Source organism: Bos indicus x Bos taurus, chromosome 6 (genome assembly GCF_003369695.1).
Source record: "Bos indicus x Bos taurus breed Angus x Brahman F1 hybrid chromosome 6, Bos_hybrid_MaternalHap_v2.0, whole genome shotgun sequence".
NCBI classification, from domain to species: Eukaryota; Metazoa; Chordata; class Mammalia; order Artiodactyla; family Bovidae; genus Bos; species Bos indicus x Bos taurus.
The window spans coordinates 12596828-12615354 of NC_040081.1; the positions used below are offsets into that span (position 1 = coordinate 12596828).

The 18527-nt window shown below is 39.5% G+C and overlaps 1 protein-coding gene across 41 annotated transcripts in view; it reads right to left on the reverse strand.

Moving 5' to 3' along the window:
• The window catches only part of ANK2 (ankyrin 2), a 365297-nt gene that overhangs the window by 145681 nt on the left and 201089 nt on the right, over nt 1–18527 (reverse strand). For all 41 annotated transcript variants that reach the window (XM_027543772.1, XM_027543778.1, XM_027543779.1 and 38 more), the window contains exon 5: nt 4227–4325. In XM_027543772.1, the coding sequence (XP_027399573.1) occupies nt 4227–4325 (99 nt within the window). The remainder of the gene's footprint in view (nt 1–4226; nt 4326–18527) is intronic.

Sequence of the window (18527 nt, forward strand, 5' to 3'; positions counted from 1 at the left end):
CCGTAGATGGATAACCATGCTAGAAAACTGGGAAGCTATATTTTCTCTCTAGAAACATGTATTCAAAAATGGAAAGGTGACAAGTAGGAAAAAAATATACTCTAGGCTCTGTTAATGTGAAAACCTCCCTTAATTCACAAAAGCTAGAAAACAAGTCTCAGAGTTAAAAGTTTCCATTCATAGAGGAGACAAGAGGAACTGGATGGCACATCTAACAAATGCATACCAGAGACAATGGCTGTTTAACCACATCTAACTGCTCCATTTGTTTCCAAAGATGATTTTTAAAAAGGTAGGACTCCTCTGGTGGCTCAGTGTAAAGAATCCTACCTGCCACTGCAGGAGACACGGGTTTGATCCCTGGTCCAGGAAGATCCCACGTGCTGTCAGCAACCAAGCCCGTGCACCACAACTATTGAGCCTGTGCTCTAGAGCCCAAGAACTGCAATTATTGAGCCCACAGGCCACAACTACTGAAGCCCATGTGCCCTAGAGCCCGGGTTCCACAACGAGAGAAGCCGCCACAGTGAGAAACTTGCGCAGCGCAATAAAGGCAGCCCCCGCTTGCCACAGCTAGAGAAAAAGCTTGCGCAGCGCAATGAAGGCAGCCTCCGCTTGCCACAGCTAGAGAAAAAGCTTGCGCAGTGCAATGAAGGCCCAGCACAACCAAAAATACGTTAATTAACTAGCCAATTTTTTAAAAAGGTAACTGTAGACTTTGGAGGGAAAATTATTTTCCTCAAATGTCCATATCATATATGCACTACCACAATAAGGACTAAACTTTTAAAATTAGAATTGAATTTCAAATGAACACATTACTTAATGAAATGGAAGAGTAAAGCATGTAGTGTTGTTAAGATGAAAGAGAGTAGCCTAAATTTGGAACTTTGGCACAAATTAAGTCCTCTGTGAAGGAGGAAAGAACAGGCTCATTATCATTTACATATTTAATTTGATTTCCCCCGCAACAGTGGGATAGTTTATATTAAAAGAGTGTGAAGTTTATTTTTTTCTTAGAGACGAGTCATTTGCTGACAGTATAGGGCCTGATTTAAAAATTCCTAGCTTTCAATTTTGGTAACATTCAGGAAGAAGGAAGAAAGCAGAAAATTATAAAAATGATACTGGATGGACAGATAACTCCCTGCAGAGAATTTAACTTTGAATCTCCACCACATGATTTCATTCTAATCTACACTTCATGGAAGAAGAGTAAATATTTGAAATTATTTTTTTTCAAGTATCTCCACTAACTCTATGAAAAGGAAACCAATATTAAAATTCAATACACTTCATTTTTCACCATCTATTTACCAATGCCAAGTGCTATAATTATGGGAAATTTCAAAATTTTAAATATTTCTTTTCAAATATGAGTTTCACTGCCATACTGAATGATCTCAAACTATCTGATAAACTGGTCGTAATGTCTTGCTTAGTAATTTTTGCAAATTAGGGCTATTAATGGGTTCAGGGTGTCTTCTTTAGGTATTTTCATACATGCACACATGATCGTTGAAGGTATTTAGCAATACAGCCTAAAATATCACATAGTAATCAACTATAAAGCCCTGTGAAGATGTCATTTATTCACAGAATGATAACTAAAGCATGCACTCATGCATGTTCAGTTGGGTCTGACTCTTTGCGACCCCATGGACTGTAGTCTGCCAGGCTCCTCTGTCCACGGAATGTTCCAGGCAAGAATACCGGAGTGGGGGTGCCATCTTTTCCTCCAGGGGATTCCCGAGCTAGGGATCAAACTCCCATCTCCTGCATTGGCAGGTGGACTTTTTACCACTGTGTCACCTGAGAAGCTCAATAGACTAAAGCGAAACATGCAAAGAGTTTTCCATTAGTGCATTTTCTGATAACCATTAAGGCCAGTGGTGTGGAATAACCAATTAAGTTTCTATATGTCCACTCAGAAAAAATTATAGTTATTTAAATGATTAAGGGGCTTCCCTGGTCGTTCAGCAGTAAAGAATCCACCTGTAATGCAGGAGACTCAAGAGATATGGGATGGATCCCCGGGTCGGGAAGATCCCCTGAAGGACGAAATGGCAGCACACTCCAATATTCTCTCCTGGAAAATTCCATGGGCAGAGCAGCCTGGACAGCTATAGTCCATGACATTGCAAAAGTCGGACACAACTGAGGATTCCTAACACAAATGATTAAAAAATGAAACAACAGGCGTAAATGAGTCTAAACCAGGATTCAAAACCCCATGCGATTGACTTGCAAGAGCCACACTTCTGTGCGGAAATCAAAGACCATTTTCATTTTCTGAGAACCACAGTGTGACATGGACTCAACCAACGCAACATACATAAAAAGGTGTTAATATTTCTGGAAACAGACTGAGATGGCACAGAGGTCTAGTCTGGAGGAGCCATGAGACAGCTGAGAGTGCTGGCAGGCTGCGTTTCCCTAAACCATACGCTAGAAATAGTAAGTCTGTATGATCGGCAGAATTCTGTAGTGTACAGATTTCTCTAGGTAAATGATTCTGTTTTCAAGGAAATAAAACACATGCAGATAAGCATATTTAGCTACAATTCTCAGAGGATGTGATGTAGAGATATAGTCTCCTATTGTTACCCAAGCTGTGCCTGAGGACGTTCACATGCCATGCACTGACAGAACTAGTGTCTCAGAAAGTCATAAAATCAATCATAAAATCATAATTATAAAAATCACACTGTACTCATGTGGTAAGAGGGTAAAATCTGTGTGTGCTGAGTAGAGAACATGGAATCGTTTCACACTGGGTAGTTGTATTTTCCATGGCACCCCACTCCAGTACTCCTGCCTGGAAAATCCCATGGATGGAGGAGTGTGGAAGGCTACAGTCCATGGGGTCGCCGAGGGTCGGACACGACTGATCGACTTCACTTTCACTTTTCACTTTTCTGCATTGGAGAAGGAAATGGCAACCCACTCCAGTGTTCTTGCCTGGAGAATCCCAGGGACGGGGAAGCCTGGTGGGCTGCCGTCTATGGGGTCGCACAGAGTCGGACACGACTTAAGTGACTTAGCAGCAGCAGCAGTTGTATTTTCCAGTCATAAGCAGGAAATGTGGTCTCATTAATAGTGATGTCTCGGGATTGTTTTTAGCTAATGAGAATAAGCTGTCAGAAAGTTACTATGAGGCTCCACAAAAAGCTTTCTATCAGAGGGCCTGGACATGAATTCAATGGATTATAATGACCTCTCCGCACAATGCAGGACAGAATGCAGGTTGTGTTTATTTCATCTGGAGATTTAATTGCCCATAAAGGAGGTCATTTAGACATTAAAAATTAATGAGGTAGTTTCTATTAGTCATCTTTCACTCCAGGCCGGGAATTTTAAAGTTTTGTCAGTGGAGCCACAGAACAAGAACCAGGGACGTTAAAGCTGATTGAAATTGGTGAGGAGAGGCATGTCCCGATGGAGGTCTCCTCTCTTCCTCTCCTGTGTCACCTGCTCCCAACCTTCCAGGGGCCCCTGAGCATTTTCCCCAAGCTTGAAAACATCCTGACCATCAGGTACAAATCACTATTCCAAACAGTCACTAAATTCACTCCTTAATCTGCCTAGGGCAAAAATCAGAAGGAAAATCAAAGCAGGTTCTGCTTATCGGAGGACACACACAGGGAAAGGAAAGTGATACACTACGTTGGCTCATTCCAAAACCATTTTTATGTCTGGAGGCCCTGAATATTTGGAGACTGGATTGATTTTGAACATTCTACTCAGTGGCTGCCATAACCACATTCATACAACCACATCATAATTTGAACTTCAGAAATACGAACAGCTTTCTGATGTCCTATTCCTCATGAAACTGTACAAATACAAAGAACTATGAATCAATGCTTATCACTAAAAAAAAGCCCCTTTAAGGAATTGTATTAGATCCTAACAAAGATAAAATATTGATGAAAAGAGATGGGTAGAATTTACTATAATTTGATTTTAGAATGGTATAAAGCTCCAAAAAAGCTACAGAATGGCAAAATTGATGGAAGCGTGATTTCACATAAGAATACATTGATATGAATCCCAAATTATAAACTCATTGAACTGTGCACTGGATTGCTCGTTCATGGCCACTGTTGTACAATAGTGATATAAACATTCCTAAAATAAAGATAATGGAGACCTTTTACAGCTAGATACGAAGAAAATGGACATTAAGTCAAAAACATTCAAGTCTTTAGAGCTGACAGTCTTACCTCAGTAGCGGTGCTCTGATTAGCTCCATTTTCCAGCAAATATTTTACAACATCAATGTGATTCTCTTGGGCAGCCATGTATAAAGGAGTGAAGCCATTCTGAGGACAGACAGTGAAACAGGTATCTTCAATCATTTGACAAGTTTAAACCAGGGAAGAATACAAGACAAGGAAAGAATGAATACTATGAAGAAAAATTTTGAAATGTTGAAACAAATAACATACCTTCACACTGAAGAAGTCATACCTGCATTTACCATCATAAAATTAGACAAAATCAAAGTTAACCAATTTCCACCTAAGATATTTCAAAGGAGGAGGAGAAATGGAAGAAATATCCCCCTCATTTCCTGCCTTCATTTCAGTATCAGAGATTCACATTTCTTATCACCCAACACTGTGTTAAAACTAAAGATATTTAGTGTCTAAATATCTATATAATTCTATAATATATAGAATTCTCATTACATATACTATCTATATAAAGTAATGTTAATGTAATATCTCCTGTATTTATCAATTCATAAGCCATTTAAACAGAAGATCATTATCTTGAATATACACATTTTAATACTCTTAAAGGTATAAAATGTTACTCATATCAAAATAGGCTGGGAGAAATTATAGATCTGATTGAAAATTTAAAAATCTGTATTTCAATGTTCTGACTGAGGTAGCATGATTTATACTGAACCCTCTTTACTTTTTAAAATCCATTCTGAAATTCTATTATTTGTTAATTCTCATATTCATTTATTCAATTATTTACAAAAATCCAAGCACTGGTAGCTGGGCCATTGCTGGGAAATGATGAAAAACAAGACAGACATCTGCCCTCCTGGAGAACATTCCACAGCAATATGACAATATCATGTAGTCATAGTTTTTCAAAGCATTTACATTTTATAAATGAGTTTGAAACTAAGTTTAAACTGGCAAATTTTCTTTTCATTAGAACCTTTGCAATATGTAATATTTTATTAAGGTAAAAACTCATAAAGCTTTATTTTTAAAAACACATGAAATAATTCATAAACTATCAAAACTCAACATTCTCTCAAAATTATGTCAGAATCTTAAACACAGTTGGTTCCCTGAGAACTTGAATGCATTAATGAGAGTAAGTAGAAATACAGATGAAACTTCAGGGAGTTTCAAAAACTTACAAGGAAAGAAAAATGGCTTTTTTGAAAAATTCTTCCGTATACATTGTATAAGTGTGGAAATGTTATTGAAAATGGTCAGGACACAGCAAAATACAAACACACAAGGGTATGAGTAGAATGGGCTTCCCAGGTGGCTCAGTGGTAAAGACCCATCTGCCAATGCAGGAGACATGGGTTTGATCCCTGGGTGGAAAGATCCCTTGGAGGAGGGCATGGCAACGCACTCCAGTATTTTTGCCTGGGAAATCCCATGGACAGAGGAGCCTGGCAGGCCACACACAGTCCACTGGGTCACAAAGAGTCAGACATGACTGAGCAACTGAGCACGCATGCACAAATACAAGTGGAATAAGAAAAGTTATTTAAAATTTGATTACCAAAGAAAAATTGTAGGTTTCAAATGGTGGTGAAAATTTTAAAACAAAGAAATATTACAAGAGGAATGAACTAACAGTTTTGTAGGATTCAGGAATAACTTGCTAGCTGGAGGGCATATTTTTAAAAAAACACAGAAAACAGGTGAAATCTAGTGTATTTTAAGAACTGAAGAGGTGGCGGAAGGATAGAATTAGCGATTCAAAGGAAGGGAAAGCCAGTGAGGATGGTTACAAACAATGAGTGGGTGTGGACTGGGGCTCTTTCACGACAAGTAAAAGGCAGGGATGCAAAAAGAAAAAAAGAACTTGGAACAGAATAAAATAATTTGCTTACATGTTTCCCTCAGAACCTTGTATGTGGATCAGGAGAAAGGTAAATAGACTGTGGCTGCCAGATGGCAGGGGGAAGGAGCCACGGGCCATCCTTAGGCTTCTGTCTTGGGTCGTGGACTTTAAAGGGACCTCCTCTAGCTGAGGAGGGTAAGGGATCCAGAGGGCTAAGGGGACATGCCCTCTCTGATCCTGCAGCTCCCCTGCCCTCAGATCACACATCAGACATGCCGCCACCCAGAGTTCCGTCCCATGCAGCCCCAAGCGTGCCTCAGCGCTGCTCAGACTGCTTCCTTGGGATCATCCACTCAAGGGTCCACTGACATGCACACCCTGCAGGGTTGAAAAATGGTCCTCAATATGTGCACACCCTAATCCCCAGAACGTGGAAATGCTACCTATAATGGTAAAAGGAATCTTGCAGATGTGATTAAGTTAAAGATTTTGAGATGAGGAGAGTAACCTGAATTACCCAGGTGGGCTTGATGTAATCACAGAAGGTTTTTACAAGAGGGAGGCAGTAGGTCAGAAAGGAGAGATTTATTCAGAACACTCAGTAGGAATCAGCAGTGCCAGCACCTTGGCATTAACCCTGTGATTAGGACTGATTTTGGACTTCAGACTTCTAAAATTATAAAAGACTAATAAAAGAATAAGTTGTGGGTTTTTTTTTTTTACTACACTTTGACATTTTTCATTGAAGGATGCTATAAAGCATTGTGTTGCTTTCCGCCATACATCAACATGAATCAGCCTTAGGTATACTTATATTCCATCCCTCTTGAACCTCCTTCCCTCCTTCCATCCCATCCCACCCCTTTAGGTTGTCGCAGAGCACTGGTTTGGGCTCACTGAGACATACAGCAAATCCCACTGGTCATCTATTTTACATATGGTAATGCATACGTTTTCATGCTATTCTCTCCATTCATCCCATCCTCTCCTTCCTTCCTACTGTGTTCACAAGTTTATTCTCTATGTCTGCAACTCCATTCAGTTCAGTCAGTTCAGTTCAGTGGCTCAGTCGTGTCCGACTCTTTGCGACCCCATGAATTGCAGCACGCCAGGCCTCCCTGTCCATCACCAACTCCCAGAGTTCACTCAAACTCATGTGCATCGAGTCGGTGATGCCATCCAGCCACCTCATCCTCTGTTGTCCCCTTCTCCTCCTGCCCCCAATCCCTCCCAGCATCAGAGTCTTTTCCAATGAGTCAACTCTTCGCATGAGGTGGCTAAAGTATTGGAGTTTCAGCCTCAGCATCAGTCCTTCCAATGAACACCCAGGACCGGTCTCCTTTAGGATGGACTGGTTGGATCTCCTTGCAGTACAAGAGACTCTCAAGAGTCTTCTCCAACACCACAGTTCAAAAGCATCAATTCTTTGGTGCTCAGCTTTCTTCACAGTCCAACTCTCACATCCATACATGAACACTGGAAAAACCATAGCCTTGACTTGACCTTTGTTGGCAAAGTAATGTCTCTGCTTTTCAATATGCTATCTAGGTTGGTCATAACTTTCCTTCCAAGGACTAAGCCTCTTTTAATTTCATGGCTGCAGTCACCATCTGCAGTGATTTTGGAGCCCCCCAAAATAAAGTCTGACTCTGTTTCCACTGTTTCCCCATCTATTTGCCATGAAGTGATGGGACCAGATGCCATGATCTTAGTTTTCTGAATGTTGAGCTTTAAGCCAACTTTTTCACTCTCCTCTTTCACTTTCATCAAGAGGCTTTCAAGTTCCTCTTCACTTTCTGCCATAAGGGTGGTGTCTTCTGCATATCTGAGGTTACTGATATTTCTCCTGGCAATCTTGATTCCAGCTTGTGCTTCTTCTAGCCCAGCATTTCTCATGATGTACTCTGCATATAAGTTAAATAAGCAGGGTGACAATATACAGCCTTGACGTACTCCTTTTCCTATTTGGAACCAGTCTATTGTTCTGTGTCCAGTTCTAACTTTGCTTCCTGACCTGCATACAGGTTTCTCAAGAGGCAGGTCAGGTGGTCTGGTATTCCCATCTCTTTCAGAATTTTCTACAGTTTATTGTGATCCACACAGTCAAAGACTTTGGCATAGTCAATAAAGCAGAAATAAATGCTTTTCTGGAACTCTCTTGCATTTTTGATGATCCAGTGGATGTTGGCAATTTGATCTCTGGTTCCTCTGCCTTTTCTAAAAGCAACTCCATTGCTGCCCTGCAAATAGGTTCATCAGCACCATCTTTCTAGATTGCATACACGTGTGTTAATATACGAAGAATGAATTGTGTTAAGTCACTGAATTTGTGATAACTGTTACAGCAGCAACAGGAGTCTAACACACACTACTAGATGTTTTTGTGAGGAAGAGTGCAAGTAACAGATGAACAGAGCCTGAATGTACAGGCTGAGGTGTCTACACCTTTACACATGATGTTCCTGTGGTATGGATGGAGCCTAGGGTGAGGAAGGGGAAGGGGCCAGAGTCCAGAATCAGTCCCAATCCTGCAAAGAATGAACTCCAGGGTTTTTAAGAAGTCTAAATTCGGACCTATCATATTGCTAGAAAGATATATTTATGAATATAGGAGGATGTGTGCATGTTCAGTTTCTTCAGTCATGTCCAACTCTTTGCAACCCTATGGACTGTAGTCTGCCAGGCTCCTCTGTCCATGGGATTCTCCAGGCAAGAATACTGGAGTGGGTTGCCATGCCCTCCTCTGGGGGATCTTCTTGACCCGGGATTGAACCCATGTCTCCTGCATCTTCTGCATCACAGGTGGATTTTTTACTGCTAAGCCCCTGGGGAAACCCAAGGTAGCAGGATTTGATAATGTATTAGCTTGATACATAACTTTTAATTTAAAAATATGCTATGAGTGGACCTCTTTTGCACTCTTGTCTTGGGCCCTGTAAGCGTTAATGGTAGACTAGAATAATAGACAAGAAAAGGCAAAATCTAAAAACAGAGAAATATCAACGGTGACAGTGTATAGTGTCTAGGGGGGAAAGGCAGTGACAAATGTCCAGGATCTTGGTTAGGGGGCACCCTGATGACCATTTGCTCTTTGTGCCCCAACCTCAGCATGCAAGGGCTTCCAGCAGAGTGCGGGATGCCAATGTGAAGAACAATGAAAATAAAAATGATTTACTGAACACATGCTATATATCATTCACTGTGAGAAATGCTTTGAATATATGGCTTCAAATTACTATGACCACATGTCTCAGTTGTCTGGGATGGTCTAAGTTATGAACAGTATCTTGGAGTAATTATTAAGAGTCTCAGTTCAGGTTTTTATCAGGTGATAAATTAAAAGGCCCAATACTATCTCGAATATTTAAAATTGTGCTGTAACACTGGTATTATTATCCCCATTTGCAATAAGGCATCTGGGGCTCAAGTATTAGGTAACCTTGCCAAAATCTCACAGGTATTAAGTGAGCTGGAAGCAACAGGCAGGAGGCAGTCCATGGAGAGCCTTCTTCCCTATAAAGGACCTGATCCTCTGGATGTGTGATTCTCAGCCTGGCTGTGTGATAGAATCTCCTGTGAAACTTATACAAAACCCTAGGGACTACCCTGCCTCCCCTGAAGTGGAGTATCCAGATATGAAATCAACACACATGCATTTAAGAAAAAAAATTGTTTTTAAACTACCTTTAGGCAATGCAGAAAACGACATGGCTTTTGGCAGGGATCACATCTGCATTTTGGACAGGTCACTCTGGTGACCACAGATGCCTTGGTTTGGGATGGCAGGGGACAGAAATTGAAATATGGGATTAATCAGCTTTTGCAATATTTGAGACAGTGTATGGAAAAGATGAAGGACACATGAGCTAAGACATCATCTTTGCTAAGAAGGAAGGGGAGCTATTTACTGTTACTAAATGTGTGAAGTAAGAAGGCAGTAAAGATTTACTACAGGTGCTAAAGATGTTGGAAATTATCCTTCCTTCACTTACTGATGCTATTTAGTAAGAATTAGTCTACCAGACAATATGAAACACATCTGGGTAACTGGGAAAGGGCATGGCAACACTTTAACACCATTGTCAGTTTTATAGGGAAGCTTTTATCTTCCTACATTGATAGGTCCTCAACACAGGATTAATGGCTCCTGTGTCCATGTATACAAGTACTTTCCAGTAAATTATGTCTCCATGTTTTCCTGTAATAGTCTGACTGCATGTAGGCATCAAAATATACATTTGATATTTCCTCCTTGTTGGTATCAAAAAGTCAGAGGGACTGCCCTGGTGGTCCAGTGGTTAAAACTGCACGTTCCCAATACAGGGGGGCCTGGGTTCAATCCCTGGTCAGGGAACTAGATCCCACATGCCGCAACTAAAGATCCTGCATGCCGCAACTAAGACCTGGCACAGACAAAGAAATAAATACATATTTTAAATAAATACAACAAATTAAATATTTGTTGTCAGGGTAGTTCCAAGGTGACCAACAGCAGCCTCTACCAAGTGGTTATTAAATATTTTGAATGCTGTTCCTCTCCATAGCAATTATTAATTATTTGCCATTCATTTATATTTATTCACTAAACAAAACTGTGTTTGGTAACTTCACTGCCAGGCATTGTGCTCAGCTCCAGTGATTCAGAAATGAAAGCTCCCTGTTTATGAGGGGCTCATGGTCCAGAAGCTGAGATGGACAAGTAAGCAAACAACAGTATTACAATTCAGTGAGCACATATCTAGTTAAGTTTCTTTTAAAAAAAAATTATGTGTTGGATACTAGGAGAACATAAAGGGACATAGAAGTCAACTGAATAAAAAAATTATATCTGAAGGAAACTCTGGGAGTGACACTTGGAAGACATTGGGAGTGATTTGGCTTGTGGCTCAGAGGTTAAAGCGTCTGCCTGGAATGCGGGAGACCCGGGTTCAATTCCTCGGTTGGGAAGATCCCCTGGAGAAGGAAATGGCAACCCACTTCAGTACTCTTGTTGGAGAATCCCATGGACGGAGAAGCCTGGTAGGTTACAGTCCATGGGGTAGCAGAGAGTCGGACACAACTGTGCAAGATCACTTCCAGTGACTTTTCAAGCTAAAAAACACAGAATTTAGGCACAGAAGTAGGGAAGGTTTTCCAAACAGAGGAAAGCCCATGAGAAGAGAAAATCCTGACCGTATAGGGATTTCCAGAAAATTCACTGTGACAGGCGAGAACAGGCTGAGACAGGCAGGGGTCAGCACCCATTCATCACTCAAAGGCATCTGAATTTTATTCTTAAGTCTTGGGAGTCACTGAAGGGTTTTAGGGCTTCCTAGGTGGCGCTAGTAGTAAAGAATCTTCTTGCCAGTGCAAGAGACATTAAGAGACGCATGTTCCATCCCGGGTTGGGAAAATCCTCTGGAGGAGAGCATGGCAAACCGCTCTAGTAATCTTGCCTGGACAATCCCAGACAAAGGAGCCTAGCGGGCTACAGTCCATAATGTCACACAGATGAATGAAGTGACTTCGCATGCACACACAAAGGGTTTTAAGCAGGGGTCTGACATATTCACATTTGCATTTTAAAGAGATTAAGTTGCCAGAATGGGGAGGATGAATTAGAAAGTGGTCAGAGAAGAGTCTGGAAGAGTAGAAAGAAGATTTTTGTAATAATTCAGATGAGAAATGAGGATTAGAAATATTTAATATGATTTGGGGATTTTGAACTGTCATTAACTATTTATATGTATTTATATGCCACTTAAAGATTGGAAGTGGTTTCAGTATGCATGATTTATTAGTCATTATAACATTTCTCAGATTTATTGAAAAGTTAAAAGAGTTTTCTTCAAATCCAGAAATTATATTTTGGAGAATTCAAACACTTGCAATATTACCAAAAATATTTTTCCTACTTTCGTTAGTGATATAACTATAAACCAGTAATGAGGTTTTAGTCATTGGAGAGAAATTTTTTTGGTAATTGGATTATTTTGGAAAATTGAATTAACATGAGCTAATAATTTTCCTATCAAACGTAGATTTATTGCAGTTTTGGGAACATTTTAATGCAATCAATCTAATGCTATCTATATGTCATTTCAAAGAAATTATACAGCAACAGATAAGTGAGTATGAAAAGTAATGAATGGATTAGAATCAAAGTTTTAGATAAGGACCAAAACTCTAAGAGCTATTATTATCACCAATTTTTAACAAATCTTAACTTTTCAGACTTAATTGTGCCAGAACATATAACCTTATTCTTCTATTACACAAATTAAGATTTATCCGTTGGATGATTTGAAATGGTTGATCATACAAAATCACTTTTATCTTAACATAAGAGTCAATGTTACCATTCAATTCAATAGGTATTTTTTTAATTAGATATAATTGACATATTAATTAGCTTCGGGTGCATAACATAATGATTTAAAGGTTATACATATTGAGAAGTGATTAACAAAGTAAGTCCAGTTATCTTCTCAGATCAAAATAATTTTTACAATAATGAAAAGTTCAAAAAAAAGGTCTTTTTTAACAGCACCAGATTTGTTCTAAAGTTTTTCACTTTAGCACTGGACTAGGTACTTTGAGAGTAACAATTATGAATATAATATTGTTCCTGCCCTCAAGAGCAGAAAATGCAACAGAATTCATTGATTACTACACATATACAGAATCATAGCACAAGACACATTATAATTACCAACAGAGAAACATGAATAAAATGCTCTCAGAGCACTAAAGAGTGAGCAATTAACACTGAAAAATGGTATCATTGGCCTAAGCACACAGATCTGAGAGGAAATCAGGAACTAATGAAATCAAGAGGGTAGATCCAGAGAAAATGAAACATTCTTTGCAGCTTTTTTTTTTCTTGTTTCATTTTCTCTATCTCTCAAGAGATGTGGTTTTTCTGTGAAAAGTCAAGATTCTTACAGGTCTAAAAATTAAAAGGAAAAATTCAAAGATCTCTTAGGCTTCTAACAGAAAACGGCAATTCACATTTAGCATATTACTACCCAGCTAAAGATATGCTTCAGGTAATTTTATAAATCAAGAGTGAGCTAAAAGAGTAGAAAATGATTGTGGAAACTTCAGATGGTGTATAAATTAATTTCTTTATAACTGCTCATTATCATTTTATTTGTTCTTAATTTCAGCACTATGCTGCTAAAATTAAGTATATTTCAATGATTAAAAAAAGGTCCTATTTTTCTAGATGAAAATGTTATATCTAAAAGGAGACTCATCATTTTACAATGAGGAAATTTTAACCTGGAGACTGAGTGAACTTTCAAGTGGACGGGGCAGCGAAAGAGGTTAAGCAGAGACCAGAAGGTTTGCTATTGTTTAGCTGATAAGTCATATCCAACTCTTTGTGATCCCAAGGACTGTAGCCCACCAGGCTCCTCTGTGCATGAGACTTCTCAGACAAGAAAACTGGAGTGGGTTGCCGTTCCCTTCTCCAGGGGATCTTCCCAACCCAGGGATCGAACCCACATCTCCTGCATTGGCAGGCAGATTCTTTACCTCTGAGCCACCTGGGAAGCCTGGAACAGGAGGTCAGTTGGAAGTAAATGGCACAGCAGAGGCAAAGATGCTCAGGATCTCTAACCCTTTCCTTCTCATCTTCCAAGCCCTGACACAAGTGTCACCCTCCCTGGGAGGCCTCATCTGTACCCATAACAATGCTTAACAGTGGATGAATCAGTAAAGTGGAATAGGACCCAAGATTTTTTTATGTCTGTCCTGGTTTTAAAATATGTCTGCCTATTCTTTTCCCATAAAGTTTATTACAGAATATTGAGCAGAGCTTCCTATGCTGTAAAGTAGGTTCTTATTATCTATTTTATATATAGTGGTATGTATATGAAAATCCTCAAAAAGAATAGACATAGGTATATGTATAAGGGAATCACTTTGCTGTACAACTGTAACTAACACAGCATTGTAAATCAATCAAGTATTCTCCAATATAAAATAAAAATTTACCAAAAAAGAGCACTGCATATGTCTAGAAGCTCAAATCTTATGTATATATCACGACAGAATTCTGGAAAAGAACTGTGTTATTGGCAACGGTATCTTGAAAAATAAAAATATAAAGAAAAATTTTAAATTCATACACAAAAATAAAACAAAATGTGTCTGCAAATTCTTTGACACTCCTCCCTTCAAAAGGTGGAGCGTAATTCTCTTTCCCTCAAGTGTGGGCCAATTAATACTTCGTTTCCAATGCACTGATTATGGTGGAACTGAGATGTGTGAGTCCTGGGGCTGTGGTTTAAAGTCCCTATCCTATTACTAGGTCTCTCTCAGGTTGTCTGCTCTGAAGGAAATGAGCTGCCAGGTCGTGTTAACGTTCAGACAGCCTGTGGAGAGACTCACAAGAGAAAGAACTGAAACTTCTCACCAACAATTAGCACTGGCTTGTCAACCACGTGATAGAAGGCTATCTTGGGAGTGAATCCTCCAGCCTCAGGAAAGCCCTGGTCAGCCTCTTCACTACAGCCTCATAAGAGACTCTGAGCCATAATTTCACAGTTAAGCTACTAATGAATTCCTAATGAATAACATGTGTTTATTACTGTTTTAGGCCACCACGTTTTGGGATAATTTGTTGCATAGCAATAACTAACTGACGCAACGTCCAACAAAGCCATACACGATCGGGCCATGGCCCACCTTGCCGACCACGTCTCTTACCACTCTTACGCTAAACTACTCCCTTTCTGTTTACAAAAGAAATTCAGATCCTAATTTTGTTTTGTTTTGTTTTTTCAAATTTTCTAATCATATAACTTTCTTCAAATGCTATCTAACCTAAAAACTTTGAAAATAAAATATTAAATAAACAGGGGTCCTCTGTTTGATGTTGAGAGAGTTACAACTGTTCAACAATGTCTTCCTTATTTGCAGACTACCAGGACAATCGTTTATAAACTGTTGTGTTCCAAGGAGGTATATCAGGGTTCCTCCTAGTAGAATAGTGAGTTTTATGAGTTATCATTGTTTGAAAACACAAAAGACAGAGCAGCATAATTTCATAGTAACGTGTTACTTTTCCTTTAGCATTCTACAATCAAAAATGATACAGTCTTTGCAATAATAAGAAGAAATGAGTGAGTAGGCAGTTTGCATATATTTGCTTAGATGGAGCAATCTATATTTCAGAGTTTGAAAACTGCAGCTTTAAATATTTATAATACTCTTAATTCCCTGTGTCATTTGCCAGTGGATAAAACATTACATATACTCTCCATATCTACTGGAAAGCTCATCAACAAGTTACACAATCAGTCCTAAAAGTAGAAAATGGTAATGGCTATAAATGGCTCTGGGCTTCCCAAGTGGCGCTAGTGGTAAAGAATCCACCTGCCAGTGCAGGAGTCGTCAGAGTCGGCAGACCTGGGTTCTATCACTGGGTAGGGAAGATTCCCTGGAGAAGGAAACGACAACCCTGCTGTATTCTTGCTTGGAAAACTCCACAGACAGAGGAGCCTGGCGGGCTCCAGTCCATGGGGCCACAAAGAGTCGGACACGACTGAGCACATAAATAACTCTGGGTTTGAACTCAGCGAAAGTAGAATTTCCTTTTTGATGAAACCTTCAGTCTTTTGCAGGAAGGTCACTATCAACATTTAGCTTTTTCACAGAGCAGAATTATTCAGCAGCCTCAGCTATGACGTGCTCAGAGGCTCTGTCATATACCAGTTAGCACTGGTTAGGAATTACTCCTCTAGTTTCTATTCCAAATACTATGCATCATCTTCTTCTTTTGAATTAGCATTATGAGGGATAAGGTTAGAAAGCATCCCCAAATTATCACATAGTTTAAAGTCAGGATGATTCAAATTATTTGCCTAAATATACCGTAAATGCACAGCTGCAAAGGATGTAAAAAGCCAAGGAGTACTAACTGCAGTCACAAAAATAAAGGCTACTTTGTGTACTTCGGGGGTGTGCTTAGGGCAAAAGAACAAAAGATACAATTATACACTTGCTTAGTAGTTAAGAAGGCATTTTATTAATTAAAATGTCATATAAATTTTCTCAGATAATCTAAACATGACAATTCCTTACAAGGGTTAGGATATTGTATGTTATTATAACCATCTTTTCTCCAAAGGTCCTCTTTAAAGGATTATAGCTAAACTATTACATGACACTAAACTATTAATACTAAATTTTTCCAGGAAGGTTAAACTTTATGAAGTGTTTGCTATGTCGTCGTGTTTCATCCCCACCCTATGTTATTAAGGTCATTTAAGACGATGGCTGGGGCTTCCTTGCTGGTCAAGTGGTTAAGAATCTGCCTTGCACTGAAAGGGACACGGGTTTGATCCCAAACCAGGGAACTAAGATCCCACACGCCTTGGAGCCACGAAGCCTGAGCAGCACAACTAGAGAGTCTGTGTACTGCAACAAAAGATCCTACCTGATGCAACACAGATAGCACATCTGCCAAATAAATAAATATTTTTAAAAAGATCATAGTGCAGTCAGTTCACCCAAGGGCACAGCACAAGTGGTACGATCAGGGTCTGAACCCTGAACGACTCCAAATACAGTGCTCCTTCCTCTCCCCTCAGCTGTCCCCTTCAACCAGAATTCCATTGTCTCAGAGAACAGACTTTTCTCTAGTAATCGGACAACGAGCCTTCTCTTAGACTCTTCACTAGAGGTGACAGCATTAGAAATGATGCTTGATGAAGAATGTCCAAGTGCACTCTTAGGCATAAGAATTCTTCCAGTCTTTATTTCCAGTGACTAAGAAATTTAGGGTAGGGGGTGTGAGGAGAGAGAAGGCTACATACTTTACATTTGCTATTTAACCCTAAGAGCCGAGTGCAGTAAGTCATACATCTCTATATGACTCAAAGAAATTAATATTCACAGGGATTAAGAAGCATGACTAGGGATTTCCCTGGTGGTCCAGTGGATAAGGCTTCACCTTCCAATACAGGGGTTGTGGGTTCAACCCCTGGTTCAGGAGCTAAGATCCTACATGCCTCATGGCCAAAAAGAAAAAACAGAAGCAATACTGTAACAAATTGAAAACAGACTTTTTAAATAGTCCACATCAAAAAAACTTAAAAAAAAAGAAGGGTGCTAACCTGGGATTTGAACCCACGTATAACTAATTCTAGAGCTCATGTTCTTCCTATTACACTAATCCGCCATGTTTTTAGCAGCAAATTTAACAGACAGTATTATATGATGTCTGGATTTTGCCAGTAATCAGAAACACAACTGAAAATACTGGATTCCTACAACCACTCTTGTCACCTTCTCATGGATAAATTACCATGAAAGTATATGACTTATTTTACATATTTCAAGTTACTCACTCCAGTACACCTTATACATCAACCTGAACCAATTTCTTTAAAACTATATTCAACACTTTCTTGCACAGTAAGACTGTCATCTTACTGACCATAATCAAAGACCACAGCTAAGGACAAAGACCTTTTCTATCCTCACCCACTGTCATATTAAGAACAAACCTTCAATGCGTAATAGGGTGTCATTCCAGACCAGCCTCTCATCAGTGTTTCTACACTCACCAAGCTCAACTGTACCTTCTGCCACTGTTGTAATTAATCTTCCCATGTGGAAAGTCTTCTGTTTCAATTTCCCCTCTGCAGACCTTAGCTCCTTCTCAATGCTGGGCTCAGTCCTCTGAGAATTTTTCATTAACAGAATTTAGCCAATTTCAACCGTCCTCTCTATGTGGTTGTGTTAGTCGCTCAGTTGTGTCTGACTTGTGACCTCATGGGCTGTAGCCCACTAGGCTCCTCTGTCCATGGGATTCTCCAGGCAAGAATACTGGAAGAGGGAGCCATTCCCTTCTCCAGGGGGGTCTTCCCAACCCAGGAATCGAACTCAGGTCTCTTGCATTATAAAGGAATTCTTTACCATCTGAGCTATCAGGGAAGCCCCTCTATAATATAGCCAGTTCCATACAAGTTATACCAAACTGTCTACCATCTTCTGTTATTCACCTTTTCTTGTGTGCTTGCCTGGACTTTGCAGGTAGCCTATACACTTTTTAAAGCAGCTTCCTGCCTCACACTTGTTCAGAATCTTCCACAGCAATGAGAACTCTGCTGAGTACACAGTAAGCACCTAATAAAGAGCTTCTGACTAACAGTTTACCCTCAGTTCCTGACAACTACCAAGAGCTTAGATTTGTGCTTTTCTCCTTTCTCATTTAAAAATTTAAATTTAACAGGTGACATAGCACCAGTTCATTCTACAAAGGAGCTAAGGTAGCTGGTGATGTTCTATTCATTCTCACAGAATTCCAAAATACTGAAAACATTCATCTCCATGTTATACTTTACAAAGGTAAACAGATATCTCATTACATTGTTAAGCCACTACTGAATAATTACACAGTTTATGTTCTTGAATTTGCAAACAAAAAATGAGAAGTCAAATGAATTTTTAAATAAACATAGAGGAAGCAAATGCATTTT